Below are 18,433 nucleotides of genomic sequence, written 5' to 3' on the forward strand. Positions count from 1 at the left end.
TAAACACTAAAAAAAAAAAAAAGGTTCACAGGAGCTAAAATAAAGACTGTTTTCCTTCTTGCCCTTTCTACCCAGGGAAATAAAATTTCCCACCAAAATCAAAACACTCTTTCGCTCGCTCACTTGGCTAGGGCCCAAGTCTGAGAGGAAGAATTTTGACGTCAGCAGGTCAGCTCAAGGCCTTGCAATGTGCGTCTGTTTCTGATTTGGTTTTCTGTTCTTTGCTGGACATCCCCCCCCCACCCAACCCCTCCCTTTTCTTAAACCCTAAAACAAAAACCAAGAAATTTAAAAATCAACAACTCGGTGAAGGTCCCAAACACTAAAATATCTCATCCAAGAAGTTAAGGCCCTGAGCAAAGTACCTGGGGTGTACAGACATAGCAAGCCTGACTCACACCACCAAGAGAGAGGAAACCCTATTTCTCACCCAAGTGGTAGGAAACGGCTTAATGGGACTGATCTTGGAAGAACAGCCAAGCCCTGGGAGCAGTGTAGGTATAAGCCCTCCACTCCTTAAGACAGTATGTCCCAGCTTGTGTCGGGGTCAGGTGGGGTAGCTGTGAACTACACAGCTACCTTCCTGCTATAACAGTGATTCACTGAGCCAAGGAGGAGGAAGCAGGTGGAACGAAAGAATTCCATCTTCAACTCACTCAGTGCAGCACTCAGAAATGAGATGATGTTCAGGTGAAGAAACACTTCCCTTCTGATCAAGTCTGTCATCAAAGCCCAGGACACAAACAGTATTAAAAAAAAAATGCTACTGAGAGCTTGTAGATCCTTCAGTTGGCAAAATACTTGGTTTGCTTCCCCAGCACCACATAAAAAACCAGGACTAAAGTCACACCTGCAATCCTAGCACTCAGGAGGCAGGCACGGGAGGAGCCCAAGCTCTGAATCTAGAGACATTTTCTCAAAAAACAAAGTGAGTGTTGGGGACATGGCTCAGTGGTCAAGAGAGTTTGCTGCTCTTCCAGAGAAACCGAGTCCCATTCCCAGCAGCCATGTGGAGGCTCACATTCGCCTGTAACTTCAGCTCAAGGGGATCTGATGCACTCACTGGCCTCCCCAGACACCTCCCATGCACATAAAACACTGTATTTACATACATAGACATAAATAAGAATAAAGTATTTTGAAAACTAAATAATGTGGAGAGTGGTTGAGAAAAGCATCTAATATCAACCACTGGTTTACACACACACACACACACACACACACACACACACACACACACACACGTGTCCACACAGATTAAGACACACACACACCTGTACTCACCTGCAACATGTGCTGAAACACACAAACAAATATGCGTACACATGTGCTCAACTATACAAACACAAGTAAGTGCTCATTTGCATACACATGTCTATAAAAGTGAACACATACACACACATGCCCACCTTCACATATATGAATGCATACACACATACATCTCCACACCCACCTTCATACACACATGCGCGTATATAGTGCATAAACACATACAAACATGTGTGCACACATCCACCTGCACACACAGGTGCCCACACACATACCCACTTTTTGCATTACATGTGTACATGCATGCACACACACATCTGCACATACACATGGCCCCCACACATGAACACATACAGAATTTTTAAAATGTAAGTGGTAGTTACCAACAGCAAGCCCATTCTTATCCAGCACACTCTGGTTTAGCACTCTGGTTTTATGTGTGGTAGTGGGGTGAGAGAGGGGGTATTTCTTTCTGGTTTTTGTTTGGTTTGGTTTTTTTTGAGACAGGATTCCATGCAACTCAGGCTGGCTTTGAACTCCCTATGTAGCCAAGGATGACTCTTACCTTCTGATCCTCCTGCCTCTACTTTCCAAATACTAGGATCACTGGCATGTGCCACCAGGCCTGGATCTAGTGAGAGACCACTATTTGATGCTGGGGAATGCATTCTAGCAAAAGAGCTACATCTTCAGTCTCTTTAACAGCCTCTTTGACCATATTACCAGCTTCCAATGCCTTTCCCAGCCCCTCAGCCAGGACTCACTTGCTGGAATTCATGGTATAGCCAGACGGGCACTCAGGGATGCACTTGTTGTTGTGAATGACGTATTGGTGGCAGCCAGGCTTTCGAGAGTTCCTGCATTTGTAGTGAAGATCTTGGCAGAAGCTGAAGTTCACACAGCGCCAGTCCTGGAAGTGATAGTAGGGTGGTGGGCAGGTCTCCACACACTGACCATCCAGGTAGAAGTTGCGACAGGCCACACACTTGGTGGGGTCATCAGGTTCCGAACAGTTGCCCAGGCACTCCTTGTGGCAGCACAGGCCTTCAGCTGTGCAGCCATGTGACTTACAGATGGTTGGGCAAACTAGAGACAAGAAGGAAAAACAAAACAGCTGGTCAAGAACTCAGTCCAATTTCTGTTTGCATAAACGGCCAAACAAAATAATAACAATAAAAGCCACACTTAAACAACACTCAACACGTGCCTGACTGGTCTGTGAAAAAAAGGACAGTAGCCCCTGCAAAGCAACTCCACACTTGGCAAAAGTTAACCAACCTCCTGAGGAAGAGAGGGCAAGAGACCTGACTCATAGCATTTGCCAGTTACTACCATCAACTTCAGGCTACTGACAGGAAGCCAAGGAACCAAGTCCTTGGCAGGAGACACAATGTAACACACTATTAAATAATGTTTCCTATAGTCCATACAGTCTATGTCTATGATAGATACAGTAGCATTAACTTCAAGGGCACACAGACTTTTTTCATGGTATGCCTAAGGCCTAGAGGAATAGCTTAAAAGTAGCCAGCACTTGTTGTCTTGCAAAGGACTTGAGTTCAGTTCCCAGCACCCACAACAAGCAGGTGGTTCACTTTTAATTCCAGCTCCAGGGGATCCAATGTCCTCTTCTGGGCTTTGCAGGCACCTGTTCATGTTTCATACACACACATATAAGTAAAATTGAAACTGCCATACTACAGCCAAAAAGTAGTTATTATTTATTTTAAATGTGATTTGTTTTAACTATAGGTTTATATAATTTTATTTATTGGCTTAATTACTTACCTACTTATTTATATATGCTGCATTGTTGGAAATGGAACCCAGAACTTGCAAATGTTTTTACCTGGGTTTTTACCACCCAGTCCTCATTGGTGGATTCTAGGTAGGCCCTCTACAACTGCCTCAGGCCCCCAACACCTCACTGGGAGATTCTAGGCAAGGGCTCTCCCACTAAGATATGCCCTCTGCCCTTATATGTATTTTATTTGCAGACAAGTTCTCATTACATTACATGAGAGTTCTCTTTGAACTCACTCTGAAACCTACATTAGCCTTACACTTGCCATCCCCCTGCATCAATCTATCACAAGTTTACAGGAACTGTAACCCCTCCATGCTCTGTTGGAACCTGAGTGAGGGATCCTGATCCTGAAGCAGGAGGAGGCCCTCCAGGTGGGGGCACAGCCTGTGCCTCAACTTTTGGCTAGAGAGGCTTTCCTGTTTGATGTCATTGAGTTTGTCCATGGCAGGCTGGCCTCGAACCCTTCTATCCCATTATCTCATTGTTCAACACATTCCCCCCCAGGAGACACAGGCATACATGTGGAGGTGTGTCACCATTGCCAGAGCACAACCTCGGTCAGTCCTCACCTTCTATCTTGTCTGAGACAAGGTTTCTGTTGTTTGCTACTGTGAGATTACAGACTTATGCCACTGAGGCCAGCTTTACATGGGTTCTAAAGATCTGGACTCAGGATGTCACACTTGTGTAGCAATAGTTTGGCACCTTGACTCATCTCCCCAGCCCATCTCTTCTTTTCAGTCCTTCACTTCCCAGGTTACTTGTGAGTATCTGTGGCTTTTATGACTCTCCGTATTCCTTTGCCATCTGCCTGATCTGCTCTCTAAGGTGTGTGTCTCTTTCTTTTTATTTGTATACTCTGGAGCAGGACTAAATAGCCAGGAATTCGATTTCTTCCAAATTCTCAAGTGTAACTCTCCCAGTATCAAATGGGCCCCAGTTCACTAGCCAGTTCTACATACTATCAGCAACACTGTCCAAGTCAACCCTCTACCACGACAGAAATATGAGCTGCTCAATATGTAGTCCTTTCTCACCTGTAGCATGTGGTATAGTTACTGAACACACAAAGCAAAAAACAAATTTTAACTATAGTAAAAATACCCTAAGAGCTTTCATCTCTGGCTGTAGATGTGGCTGGGGTGGGTAGGGTGCCCCCTAGCATGAACAAGACACTGGGTTTGAAGCATTACCAAAGACAAGTATGATGGTGCCCTTCTGTCATCCCAGAATTCAAGAGGTAGAGATAGGAAAACCAGGAGTTCAATATTTAAGGTGGAAAAAAATGGAAGAAGACACCTGATATCAACCTTAGTTTTCCACACACAGAGAAAGAGGGAGAGAGGGAGGGAAGGGGAGAAAGAGAGAGAGAGAGAGAAAGAGAGAGAGAGAGAGATGCATATTTACCACACATCCATATGTATGCAAGTGTAATGAATGAATTATTTAATTAATAGCATTTGTCTGGCTGTGTAGGCATCCATCAACCATCCACAGAATCTCATCATTTTCCCAAACTGAAACTCTCTGTTCATGACTCTCACAGCCCCTCCATAGGCCCACAACCCACCTCTCTACTTTCTGTCTCTGCTAGGGACTTTGGATGAGTGGAATGTTTTATCAGGTCCTCCAAATTTATCCATGTGGTAGCATCTATCAAAGGTCCCTTCAGTTCATTCTTAGCTAAATAACATTCAGGGGTGGATCATCTTCACTGACCCATTTATTTAAGTGTGGCCACTTACCCTTTATCTTTAGGATATTATAGATCATGCTTCTATGGACATGGGTGTGGAAATATCTGAGTCCCATTTTCATTCTTCCATGTATGTATTCAGAAGTAGGATTGTTGAATATTGAGTACATGGCCTGGGCATTAGCCTGGACAGACAGGCTCTCTCACTGAACCTAGAGCTACACTGGCAGCCAGTAAGCCTCAAAGATCCTCTTGTCTCTCCCTCCCACTTCTCTGATATTACAGGCATGTGTATGACTATACCTTACTTTTTACATAGATGCTGGGGATCTGAAATCAGTTCTTCATGCTTCCTTATTAACAGCTCTTACCCAGCCACCTTCCAAACCCCAACTACATTAATTCTCTTCATTTTTCCAATGAGCCACCATATTGTTTTCTCCAGCCACTGAATCATTTTACATTACCAACAACCATTCATAAAGACTATAATTTCTCTTGAAGAGCCAAGTGTTTGTGGTCCAATTCAATTCAACACAATTTCTATTTCAATCGACTCTGCTTTGGACAGGGCATATTTGGAAACACCATGACTACATACTTATATATTCTTCTCAATTGAAATCTCTGTAGGTAGGCTAGTAGGCCTGCCTACATAGTTCAAATCACCCACAGCACCGCCCTCTTCATTCTCCTACTAGGATGGCCCATTAAGCCCCACTTAAAGCATTCTTGGCATTCTAAATCCAAAGTCCCAATATCCACATTCTTCCAAACAAAAACTTGGTCAGGCCTATCACAGCAATACACCAGTCCTTGGTACTTCTGTCTTAGGGTTTTACTGTTGTGAACAGACACCATGACCAAGGCAATTCCTATAAAGGGCAACATTTAATTGGGGCTGGCTTATAGCTTCAGAGGTTCAGTCCATTATCACCAAAGCGGGAGCATGGCAGTACCCAGACAGGCATGGCACAGGAGGAGCTGAGAGTTCAACATCTTGTTCCAAAGGCAAACAGGAGAAGACTGGTTTCCAAGCAGCTAGGACAAGAGTTTTAAAGCCCACACCTAATGATACACTTCCTCTAACAAGGCCACACCTCCTTTGACAAGGCCACACCTCCAAATAGTGCCACTCCCTGGGTCAAGCATATTCAAATCACCACAGAGACTTCTTAGGGGCTAAGAAAATGGCCATCCACCTTGAGGACCCTGCAGCCCCACAAACCCTTTCTCCCCTGCCCTAGCACTGAGACTTCAAGCACACTGCCAATCTTGGAACCCAAGGCTCCATGCACACATCTCTCTACCCATGAAGCTCCATCCTGTTGCAGTCTCTCCTCTCTTCCTTATAGGGCACCAGCAACAAACCAAAGTACAATTCTGCCACTGTCCAACCAAGGAATCTACTGGACTTATGTACAAAGTACAAGTGTGGGTTACAGACACGAGTTAAAGAGACTCAAAGCAGCCGCATCATAGGAAAGCTTCATTCCAGCATAGATTACAATTTCTCTAGAGCTGCACTGATAAAGGACTCCTTTCATTAACTTCAACCTTCTATATACCCTAGCATAAAAACCACAAGGCCATGGAGGGATAGCTAGAAAGTGAGGGTTGGGGGTTAGTTAGTAATCCTCCCTACCCTTCCTCCTATGAAGGGACATCAACAGTCAGCAGACCTTACTGAGGCTTGTGGTGGTAAGGGGAACAGTGTATGGCAGGTAGTCATAGCTGCTCTGATGAGGTTGGCCTGTTATGCTCAGAGGATAGCATCCTGCAACACGCACCCCCCCAATCCCCTTTCCTGCGATTATGAGTCCAGGGATACAGAAGGCAAAGCTGTGCCAACAACGTTATCATCATTAGTGCTGCTCTGTCTAGGGAGATCTGAGGGCTGAAACTAAATTGGAGGAAGCAATAATTAAAGCAGCCAGTTATCTACGGCTCACAAAAACACAGGCTCTCCTATACAACACATTGAAGGACAGGAAGGAGTCCATTTCCTGGGTTGGGGCTCCAGCTAAGGGTCAGCCATTTTCATTCACAAGAAGCTTCATCAAAGCCCTAATAACCACTTCCCAAACACATAAGACCAGCAGCCCACAGAATGCTAAAAGCAGCCAAGAGTTGCAAACAAAGCCAGCGGCAGGCAGCCAGGCACTTCGATCTTGCACTTTGCACTGTAGAATTCCATTTATAGGACATCCAGGAAGAAGGAAAGAAAACATCATGACAAGGTAGACACAGCCCTCTGGCCACCTACATCTGGAATTTGGAAGGAGCAGGCTGCAAAGGCACCAGGTGACTAGGGAGAGTGTGACGTTTAAATTGTATTGATTCATATATATGGGGGGTACACCTACAAAGACCAGAGGGAGAGATCTAGAAGATGTCTTTTTTTCTTTTGATATTTATTAATTGAAAATTTCATAATGGTATACACTGCATCCTGATCATACTTATTTATCCTCCAGTAGCCCCACAAACTACCCTTTAGATTCCTCCCACATCATATACATCTCTCCCTCTCAACTTCACATCCTCTATTTTAAATTTATGATTTACTTCTTAACCCGTTACTTCTTTTTTTCTACATAAAGTTCTCAAAAATCTTTACTACATCTTTACCCTGTAGTAGCTCTAATAAAACTGCAAATTCAAGTGTACTTAAGCAGTTATCATACATGTTCGATACTTTTACTTTCTACCTAAGTATCTCATTCTTTTTAATTTATTTACTTATTTACATCTAAAATGCTGCCCCTATCCAGTCCCCACCTCATAGAGCCTATACCCTGTGCTCCTCCCCTTTGACTCTGAGAGAGTGGGTCCCCTCTGGATATCCCTCACCTTGGTGCATCAAGTCTCTATAGGATTAGGCACATCCTCTCCAACTGAGACCAGACAAGGCAGTCCTCTGCTACATGTGTGACCTGGGGTCTCCATCCAGCAGCCCATGTATGTATGATCTTGGTTAGTGGCTCAGTCTCTGAGAGCTCCCAGGGGTCCAGGTTTTGACCCTGTTGGTCTTCCTGTAGGGTTCCTATCCCCATCAGAAGATCTTATTTCTTTGAAACAAGGTCTCTCACTGAACCTGGAGCTAGGCTGGAAGTCAACAAACTGCAGAAGCACTCCATGGCACTGGGGTACAGGCTGGCATATGGCCACTCCATGCTTTTCTATAAGTGTTAGGGATTCAAACTGAGATCTCAGGTTTGTGCTTTTACCCACTGAGCCATCTCTCCAGCCTCCCATCTCTATATTGTTTCTTTCTTTTGGAGTTAGGAATTACACTGTAGGCTTGTGCCAGTGCTGGTGGGAACAGGATGCCTGGGACAGGGTTACGGCTGGAGAAATCGGGCAGAAAAGTACCGAGTACCAGTTATAAAGTTGCAAGTCACAGTCGGGGAGGAGGAAAGAGGTGACTACAAGATAACATTAGTGGCTGTCCATTTGGGAAAGCTATAAGAAAGGAATGATAACGGGAAAAATGGATTGGGGACTAATAAGCTTGCCCCTACCCAGGCAGTTGATGACTGCTGGTTTGAAGAAAGTTTGGGGTTTGGTCATTTTGTTTCTATTTGTTTTACTTTGTTTTCAGGCTTGTGGCCTAATGAATGCCCAGGTTCCAGTAGACAGCTCTCATACCCAGGCACATCCTGAAAGTACTTGCTGGACTCCGTGGATTTAAAACAGAGAATATGAAGTTTGAAGGGAGATGTGGGGAGGAGTTGTGGGTGAATATGACTGAAATACACTTTATAATGGATGAAAGTCTCAAAAAATTTTAAATTGTAATTCATACTTAAAGAGAATTTATAATTAAAAAGAATTATAAAAGAGAAATATTTGAGGAGATAACAGTTTGGTTTGTTCTTCTAGGTTTTGTTCTATTTTCTTTGCAATGCTGTTGAGGATGGATGCCAGGGCTCCCTACCTACTAAGCTACTGTTTTAGCCCAAGGAGCTAATTGTGGCATTCACATCCAAACACTGAACAGTGTATACAGGCAGCAGAGCGTCAGATGGGACACAGGAGGGCCTGCCTGCTATTCCAGCTCTGGGAAGATAAGGAAGGCCTGCCTCAGCTACAAGTCTAGCCTAGCCCACATAAGAACCTGTCTCAAAAAAAAAAAAGTTTTATGAAGGTTCTTTTATAATTACTACTCTTATCTCTACAAGCTCAGCATAGGAATCACAGGTTGCACTTCAATAATGGCTGTCTTCTTCCATGCACCATTTAATAAGCTGTTCTCATGTCATTCAACAAATGGGAATCAAGCACACAGCATGCTGGGTGTTGTACACATCTGAGGAAAGAAAAATGTTTTCCTCATACTGAGCTAGGACAGACCATAGGTGGTACAGCAATGTCACCCCTGACCTCTAGAACCAAGGGCCAGCTCTGTTCTCCCATTGACCCACACCCACTTTTGCAGGACACAGGCTTGAGGTAGGGAGGTTGAGAATCTCTTGGGGCAGGAATGGTGGCTCCGCTGGCAGAGAACTTAGCATACAGAGCCCTGGGTTCCTTCCATGGTGGTGCAATTTCAGCACTCTGGAGGCTGAAGCAGGAAGATCAAGGTCAGTTTGCCTACAAAGTAAATTGGAAGCCAGCGTGGACTACATGAGATGGTATCATAAAAAACAGGACAGTGATGGCGCACACCTTTAATCCCAGCACTTGGGAGGCAGAGGCAGGCGGATTTCTGAGTTCAAGGCCAGCCTGGTCTACAGAGTGAGTTCCAGGACAGCCAAGGCTACACAGAGAAACTCTGTCTTGAGAAACACTCCTCCCCTCCAAAAATTTTTTTTCCTTCCTTCCTTTCTTTCTTTCTTCTTTTTCTTTTTCTTTCTTTTTTTTTTTTTTTTTTTTTTTTTTTTTTTTTTTTTTTTGCTTTCCTTTTTAAATTTATTGGATATTTTCTGTATTTACATTCCAAATGTTTTCTCCTTTTCAGGTCTCCCCTTTGGAAACCCCCTATCCCATACCCATTCCACCTGCCTCTATGAGGGTGCTCCCCCACCCACCTACCCACTCCCATCCTCCCAAACTTGCATTCCCTATACTGGGGCATTGAACACCCTCAGGCCCAAGGGCCTCTCCTCTCACTGATGTCCAACAAGGCCATCTTCTGCCACATATGCTGCCAGTGCCATGGGTCTCTCCATGTGTACTCTTTGGTTGGTGGTCAAGTTCTCGGGAACTTCTGGAGGTCTGGCCTGTTGACACTTTTGCTCCGTCTATGGGGCTGCAGACCCCCTCAGCTCCTTCAGTTCCTTCTCCAACTCCTCCAATGGGGACCCCCACACTCAGTCCAACGGTTGCCTGCAAGCCTCTGCCTCTGTATTTGTCAGGCTTTGGCAGAGCCTCTCAGGAGGCAGCCATACCAGGCTTCCATCAGCCAGCAAGCACTTGCTGGCATCCACAATAGCGTCCAGGTTTGGTGGCTGTATATGGGATGGATCCCCAGGTGGGTCAGTCTCTGGACGGCCTTTCCTTCAGTCTCTGATCCACACTTTGTCTCCATATTTCCTCCTGTGAGTATTTTGCTCACCCTTTTAAGAAGCACTGAGTCATCCACATTTTGGTCTTCCTTCTTCTTAGGCTTTATATGATCTATTAATTGAATCTTGGGTATTCTGAACTTTTGGGCTCATATCCACTAATCAATGAATACATACCATGTGTGTTCTTTGTGACTGAGTTACCTCACTCAGAATGATATTTTCAAGTTCCATCCATTTGCCTAAGAATTTCATGAAGTCATTGTTTTTAATAGCTGAGTAGTATTCCATTGTATAAATGTACCACATTTTCTGTATCTATTCCTCTGTTGAGGGACATCTGGGTCATTTCCAGCTTCTGGGTTATAAATATGGCTGCTATGAACATAGTGGAGCATGTTCCCTTATTACATGTTGGAGCATCTTCTGGATATATGTCCAGGAGAGGTATAGCTAGGTCCTCAGGTAGTCCTATGTCCAATTTTCTGAGGAACTGCCAGACTGATTTCCAGAGTGGTTGTACCAGTTTGCAATCCCACCAGCACTGAAGGAGTGCTACTCTTTCTCCACAACCTCGCCAAGATTACTGTCACCTGAGTTTTTGATCTTAGCTATTCTGACTAGTGTGAGGTGGAATCTCAGGGTTGTTTTGATTTGCATTCCCCTGATGACTAAGGATGTTGAACACTTCTTTAGGTGCTTCGCAGCCATTTGAGTTTCCTCAGTTGAAAATTCTCTGTTTAGCTCTGTTCCCCCATTTTTAATAGGGTTATTTGGTTCTCTGGAGTCTAACTTCTTGAGTTCTTTGTATATATTGGATATTAGCCCTCTATCAGATGTAGGATTGGTAAAGATCTTTTCCTAATCTGTTGGTTGCCATTTTGTCCTATTGACAGTGTCCTTTGCCTTACAGAAACTTTGCAATTTTATGAAGTCCCATTTGTTGATTCTTGATCTTAGAGCATAAGCCACTGATGTTCTGTTCAGGAACTTTTCCCCTGTACCCACGTGTTCAAGACTTTTCCTCACTTTCTCTTCTATTAGATTCAGTGTATCTGGTTTTATGTAGAGGTCCTTTTTTTTTTTTTTTCAAATCATCTTCCCAACACTGGCTTCCAATAGGATGTGTTGGGAAAGGCAAGGTATTTACATATTTTCTTTCCCAACAATTAACAATTCACCTTAGAGACATTCTATAAAACTAGTGCCCAATGTTCTTCAAAATATCACTGTTGTAATAAGAAAAAAGAAAGGATGAAGGAAAGAAAGAAGGAAGGAAGGAAGGGAGGAAGGGAGGGAGGGAGGGAGGGAGGGAGAGAGAGAGAGAGAGAGAGAGAGAGAGAGAGAGAGAGAGAGAGAGAGAGAGAGAGAGAGAAAGAGAGAGATATGAGCACTGAGATGGCTCAGCCAGTAAGGGGCTTGCTGCCAAGCCTGACAATCCCTGAAACTCACATGGTGGAGGAACTGAACTGAGCCTGACTCTCAAAAGTTGTCCTCTGACCTTCATGAGTTCTCTCTGGCACATGCATGCCATCCCAACACAAATAAATAAATGTGATTAAAAACAAACAAAAAACAAAAAAACAAAAACAAAAAAACCCTAAAGAGTTGTACTGATACAGCCTGGAGAGATGGCTCAGTGGGTAAGAGCACTGACTATTCTTCCAAAGGTCCTGAGTTCAACTCTCAGGAACCACATGGTGGCTCACAACCATCTGTAATGGGATCTGATGCCCTCTTCTGGTGTGTCTGAAGACAGCTACAGTGTACTCATATACATAAAATAAATAAATCATTTTTTTTAAGAGTTGTACAAAGAAACTATAGTGTAACTTGGATCAGGAGTAAAAACACATGAAGAAAATAAAATAAATAAATCTTTTTAAAAAGAGAGTTGTACAAAAAAAAAGACTATAGTGTAACTCGGATCAGGAGAAAAAAAATGCTTGAAGAAAGACCACTGTACCCATAGGCAGGATTTCAATTTCTCAATTTGCATTGTTAAGGAGGCAGAGATAGAGCAGCTCTGTGGAGTCAATCTGCCCTCCTGTCACACGGGTTAGGTTCCCAGACTTGTAAGACCAGTGCCTTTACCTGCTGAGCTGCCTCAACAGCTACAAATAATGAGATTTTTGCAAGTGGACTAACATATTCTATTAGTGTTAATTTCTTAGTTCTAATCCTTGTGCTATGATTGTGTAAGGAATGTTCTTGTTAGGAAACACACTGAAGAAGTAAGGGACATGGTCATTGTTACAGACACCAATGACACAGAAAAACGACTACAATGCTTGCATAGGAATAGGTGCAGAAATTAAAAACAAACAAACAAACAAATAGAGTAAAAATGTCAGCAACTCACTCACAGTCATCCATTCCTACTACTTTTCTTTAAGTCCAAAACTGCATGGAAGGACAGCAAAGTGGCTCAGCAGGAAGAAGCACTCCTGCCAAACCAACTTCTGCAAATTTACTCTGACCTAAACACACAGATACACACACACACACACACACACACACACACACACCCGCGCGCGTGTGTGCGCACATGCACGCAAGATAAATACATTTTAACTGCATCAAAAAGAGCAATCCATTGCCTAGTATGAAGGTTAAATGCTACAGTAACAGAAAACAGACCAGCTCTGCACTGTAAACAAATAACCAGTCCACAGAAATGCAGTCAACACCCGCCCCACCACACACACACCCCGCCCCCAGCCGCCGCTTTGCTTCAGGTGTTACTGGTAAATTTTAAACCGGTTGTGTTTTTCTTGACAAATTACATATGTGAAACAAACACACACACACACACAAAAGAAAATTTAGTGTCTCCACAACACTACATACTTTATAACATTTCTTTCCAAAGCCTGATGTTTAAGGAGAGAGGAGAGAGAGAGAGAGAGAGAGAGAGAGAGAGAGAGAGAGAGAGAGAGAGAGAGAGAGAGAGAGTGTTTTACGTGGGTGCTTGCGTGCACCCGGGGTCGAAGTTCTGTACCTACAAACAACCTACCCGAAAACGGAGTATGCAAATGAAGGGTGCGGCCTGGCCGCTCGGGGCCCCACCCACCGAGAACCACAGCGACTGAGCAACACAAAAGCGTGCCTCACTCCGCTCCGCTGGATTCCAGGTCGGGTGGTGGCAGCCGCAGCGCCGCCCTCCCGCTCAGCCAATGGGCGGGCGTGCTGCGGTGTACTGGCTCCGCCACCCCGAGTGCGCGGGGCTCTGGGCTCCCTATTCTTCAGCTGGGACAGCCACCGGGGTCTGGGACACCCCAGAGAGCCTCTCCTAGGTTCAGGCCTTACAGGATCGCCCTGGAAGGCACGCAATTTTGCAAACTTAAGTTTTGCAAAAGGCGACGCTAGGAATGCAGAGTGCAAGATGCACCCGTCGGGTGGTGCGGGGCGCTGGGCAAGTGTCCAGGAGGAGATCTAGTCACCGCGTGGCAAAGCCCGGGACACTCTGGCCCCAGGCCTCAACTGGAGAGATGCCCAGAGAAGGGCATAGGCTCAACCAGATCACACAGTAGGATCCCCTTTGTGGAACTGGATGGCAAGGGAGCAAGAAGTTACAGTGTCTTCACCTGCTGAACACCCAGCAAACCAACAAGCACAGGCATAGATGCATTCTTTAAATAAACTGGCCGAGGCAGGAGCTAGAGCTCAGTGGCCACTCAGGAAGCTCTGAATTCTAATCCCAGCACTAGAGGGTGTCTGTGTCAAGGTTCTTTGCTCAGTCCATGCTTGCTTTTTTGATTCCAGTACACTAAAGAAGAGTGAAGGGAAGTAGTGTATCTTTCAGCCGTTAGTGTGTGTGTGTGTGTGTGTGTGTGTGTGTGTGTGTGTGTAAATGGCTCAATAGATAAAGTGCTTGCTTACCATGCAAGCATGAAGGCTTGGCTTTGGATCTCTAAAATGATCCAACAAAAGCCAACAGTACTAGTTTGTGATCCCAGGGCTGAGGTTGAAATCAGTGGATCCCCTAACATTTGCTGGCTGCCTAGCCAAAAGGATGAGCTTCAGGTTCAGTAAGAGATTTGTCTCAAAAAAGAAGGTGGGAGGCAAAGGACATTGAACTCTGGCCTACGTACAAGTGGGGCACACACACACTGTATATGTGGTGGGGGTGTATCCCACATATATTCCATTTACTGTACATAGTTGATATGATCTTACTTACTAATTATTAAAATAATTTTCACCTTTAGATGTGAGAAAATAAAACAGTAGCTACTTTGTTAAAGTCAATTCACCCAGAACTCAAACTCAGGCCTCCTGAAGGGACTGACTGGTGGTTATCATTGAGTTATTTCTAATGGATTATGCTCAAGTGTTTCCCATCAGGGAAGAATGATACAAGATATGCCAATGCATGAATCATCAGAGCCCTAGAACAGGACAGAGCTGATAAAAGGCAAAGTCCAAAGTTAAACTTGATCCACTGAGGGGAGGAGAGGGTTCTGAGGAAGCTGGGGGGGTGGGGTGGGGAGAGTGAATGGGAAGGAAGGGTAGAGTTGCCAGCACTTAGTAGTTAGGCAAGACCAGTTTCCACCTTAGGAGAGTGGAGATGTAGCTCAGTTGGTGTTTGCCTAGCAGGTAGGAACCCTGGGTTCCAACCCTAAGACCACATAAACTGGGCATTTTAATTCTAGTACTGAGGTAGAAGCAGGAAGATCAGGAATTCAAGGTTACCCTCTTGCTGTACAAGAAGTTTGAGACCAACCTGGGCTATATGAGGCCCTGTTTAAAAAATAAAAATAAATTTTAAAAAAAAATGAGCTGAGCAGTCGTGACACATGCCTTTAATCCCAGCACTTGGGAGGCAGAGGCAGGAGGATTTCTGAGTTCAAGGTCAGCCTAGTCTACAGAGTGAGTTCCAGGACAACCAGGGCTATACAGAGAACCCCTGTCTCGAAAAAAAAAAACCAAAAAACAAAAACAACAACAACAACAAAATTGAACCTGAAAATCAGGCTTCTTAAGTAACCTTAGCCTGTTCTGAAAAATCTCTTGCAAAGAGGCATAGACCTATGTTTTTTCTACATGTTTTTTAATCTTTTCCTTGTATATGTATAGGACACACACTTTAGGCAGCTAGCAATCAAAGTAAGATTTGTGTATGGGTGTGTGTAGTCCCATACAAGCATGAAGGTCCCTCCTCCTACCATGTGGGTGCCGAGAAATAAACTCATGTCATCAGGCATGGCAGTAAGCATCTTTACCTACTGAGCACTCTTGATAGCCTTAAGACATTTAAATGATCAAGTAGCAAAAAGTTGTCTTTCGTGTTTGTTTGGCTAAGCTTTTTAAAACTTCATTTTCAAATAAGAACACTGGCAATTAATTGTAGATACAGTCCAGAGCAATGTCTGTACTTTGGGAATGCACTGGTTTTCTTACAGATGATTAACTTTTTAAAATATTCCCACTGTACTTGAAAATGAGTACTGTTTAGTTTCAGCTTCTATCTATCATCATGCTACCTAAGTCCTTGCTGCCTAACAATTGCCTCTGTGTTTATGTATGTGTGTTTGTGTGTGTGTGTTGCATGTGAGTATTTGAGTGTACATTTCCCTGTACACATATGTACAAGCCAGAAAAGGATGTCAGGAATCTTCATCTACTGCTCTATGCCTTGTAGCCTTAAGATAGGGTCTCACTGAAAGGGAAGCTATAGGCTAAATGGATGGCTGGGGGCTCTCAGAATTTGTCTGTCTCTATCTACAATACTGACATTACAGGCACATGTAGCTATACCTGGCTTTTTACATAGATGCTGGGGATTTGAACTCAGGTCCTCATGCTTGTGCACCAACCACTCTTATCCACTGAGACATCCCCCCAGCTCCCTAGCTGAGTTTAATCTACATGCTCCAGATGTTACTTGAATCTGCCCAAGCTTTCTCATTTTCTCATGTGTGCCTACGCATGCCCCTGCATGTGTATATATTCATGTAAGAGGTACACATGTGCACATGCATAGGCATGGTGCACTTTTTGGGAGGAGGTCAGAGGAAATCTTCAATTACTGGTTTGTTTGTTTTTTGTTTTGTTTTGTTTTTGTGCCTTCTCTCATTGACCTTGAACTTCACCAAGTAGGCCAGGCTAGCTGACTACAAGCTTCCAGAGATGCCCCTATCTCTGCCTCAGATCTCAGAACCCTAAGAAGACAAGCTTACACCACTTCAACTAACTTTTTACCTTTCATTTGGGTTCTGGGGACTTAACTCAGCTTTCAAGTGCTCTAGTGACCAAGCTGTCTCCCAGCCTTTATGTTCGTCTTTTGAATCTCCAACAATCTCCTATTAATGCCTTATGCCTAGAATTCCTGGATGATCTTTCTCTACTACGCTGAGCCATATTTGTATGTTTTCTGTGTTATTGGAGGGCAGAAGAAATTAGATATGACAACCTTCTAATTGAGAGAGCAAGCACCACAGCTCGCACAGAGAAGAGCAAGCAGGAATGGAGAAAGGAAGAAATCTGACATGGAAAAGTGTTAGTCATGAGGAGGGCTGGGGAAGGGGCAATCTCAACCATGGAAAGGCCAGCTCACGTGATCGCTGACTTTCCTAGCGTCTGTTCTTGGCCATCTGGGTTCTTGCAAGTCCACAGATGTCCTTTTACAGAAGCCTCTCTGCGGGCACAAACCAGCTGAGGTTAGGGACAGGAAGCAGGATACAAAGACACTTTCCTAGCAGCTAAACAAACAGTGCTCTGAACTGCCACCAACAGAGTGAAACTGGCCACCAGACCTCATAGTGACAAAGATGGTGTAAGTTTCCGTTGATTTTCTGATTGTGTTGATTCCCAACAGTAGGAAGCCTAAGTGTGTATGCTACGTGTTTGTACATGCATTTATACGTATATGTATTATGTGTGTAGCGTGTATCATGTGTGTATGTGTTTTGAATGTGTGCATATGTGTTATGTGCAATATCTATGTATGTACATACATGTGTGCACACATGTGTGTTGTATGTGAAATAGACATGGCCAGAAAATAGATTCCTCAGAGACCTGTAACCATTACTTTGTTTCCTTACTATTTCATCATGTATGCATTATAAGAGGTACACACATATGGGTGTAGAGCCCAGAGGTGAATGAATGTTGGTTAGGCTTAGGCATTGAAGTGATTGATGCACACGTCTGAGGACTGACTGTGGATCTCCTACATCTACATTAAAAGCCAGATGCAGCAACACATGTCTGTTACCACCATTCTGGGTAGACAGAGACAAGAGAATCCCTGAAGCATCCTGGTCAACTAGCCCAGCTGAATCTCGGAACTCCAGGACTTAAAACATAATGACACAGTAGACAGCCACCAAAAAAGACACCTGAGATCTGCCCTCCTGCCTCCACATGCACATGTATGTGAACACACAAAAGAAAGCACATACAGGCATACACACAAAGGAAAAAAAAAGGAAAGACAGTAAAACATGTTGTCCCCACCCTACTCTCCAGAAAGGCCACAGACAGACCCCTCCATCCGTCCATGAACTTCTGAATTCATAATCTAATTTCTCCATCTTCCCTTTCACCCTACCCATATCCCCCCTTCCCCAAAAGGATCCAGATCCAACCCAAAAGACTTGTCAGGCAATCTAAAACAAGGGTTTTTTGTTTAAAAAAAAAGCCAATAGCAGGTTGTAAAATGGCTACACTTCATATAGGTACCTTTGTCACTGCCTGGAAATGCCTACAAGGCCTCCCACACAGTAGCAGAACACTCCGGATTGAAAGAGGGAAACGTGGAATGCTCAATTTTCCTCTCAGAAATCAAGATTTAGAAAACCATAATTTGAGGGCTATTGAGCACATTCCTCCATGAGGCCTATGATTGTGGGATACCAGGGGAATTGGGAACATGAGCCTAGAGTGAAATTTGGGCTCACAAAATGAGTTTTCTTAAAAGGGGGCAGGAAGAAGCTAAGTCAGCTCATGCAGACAGAAGTTTTGGGGAGGAAAAGTTGCTGCTGAGGTTGTAAGGAAGTTGGAGATCAAGAAATTCTCACTAAGACAAACGAAGTTATAATCTCAAGTCCACCCAGTTACATCTTCCTACCCTGCCCTGAAAAAGGAGAATCGCAGGAAACTTGGCCTTAAATGTGGAAAAGGACTTACAATGAAGTGCCCGCA

General features: G+C 44.1%; 1 protein-coding gene across 3 annotated transcripts in view; it reads right to left on the reverse strand.

Annotated features, from left to right (window-relative positions):
* Insr (insulin receptor) overlaps window positions 1-18,433 on the reverse strand; it is a 127,183-nt gene that overhangs the window by 55,579 nt on the left and 53,171 nt on the right. For all 3 annotated transcript variants that reach the window (XM_031338862.1, XM_031338861.1, XM_031338860.1), the window contains exon 3: window positions 2,034-2,355. In XM_031338862.1, coding sequence (XP_031194722.1) covers window positions 2,034-2,355 — 322 coding nt within the window. The remainder of the gene's footprint in view (window positions 1-2,033; window positions 2,356-18,433) is intronic.

This window comes from Mastomys coucha, unplaced genomic scaffold, assembly GCF_008632895.1.
Source record: "Mastomys coucha isolate ucsf_1 unplaced genomic scaffold, UCSF_Mcou_1 pScaffold22, whole genome shotgun sequence".
NCBI classification, from domain to species: Eukaryota; Metazoa; Chordata; class Mammalia; order Rodentia; family Muridae; genus Mastomys; species Mastomys coucha.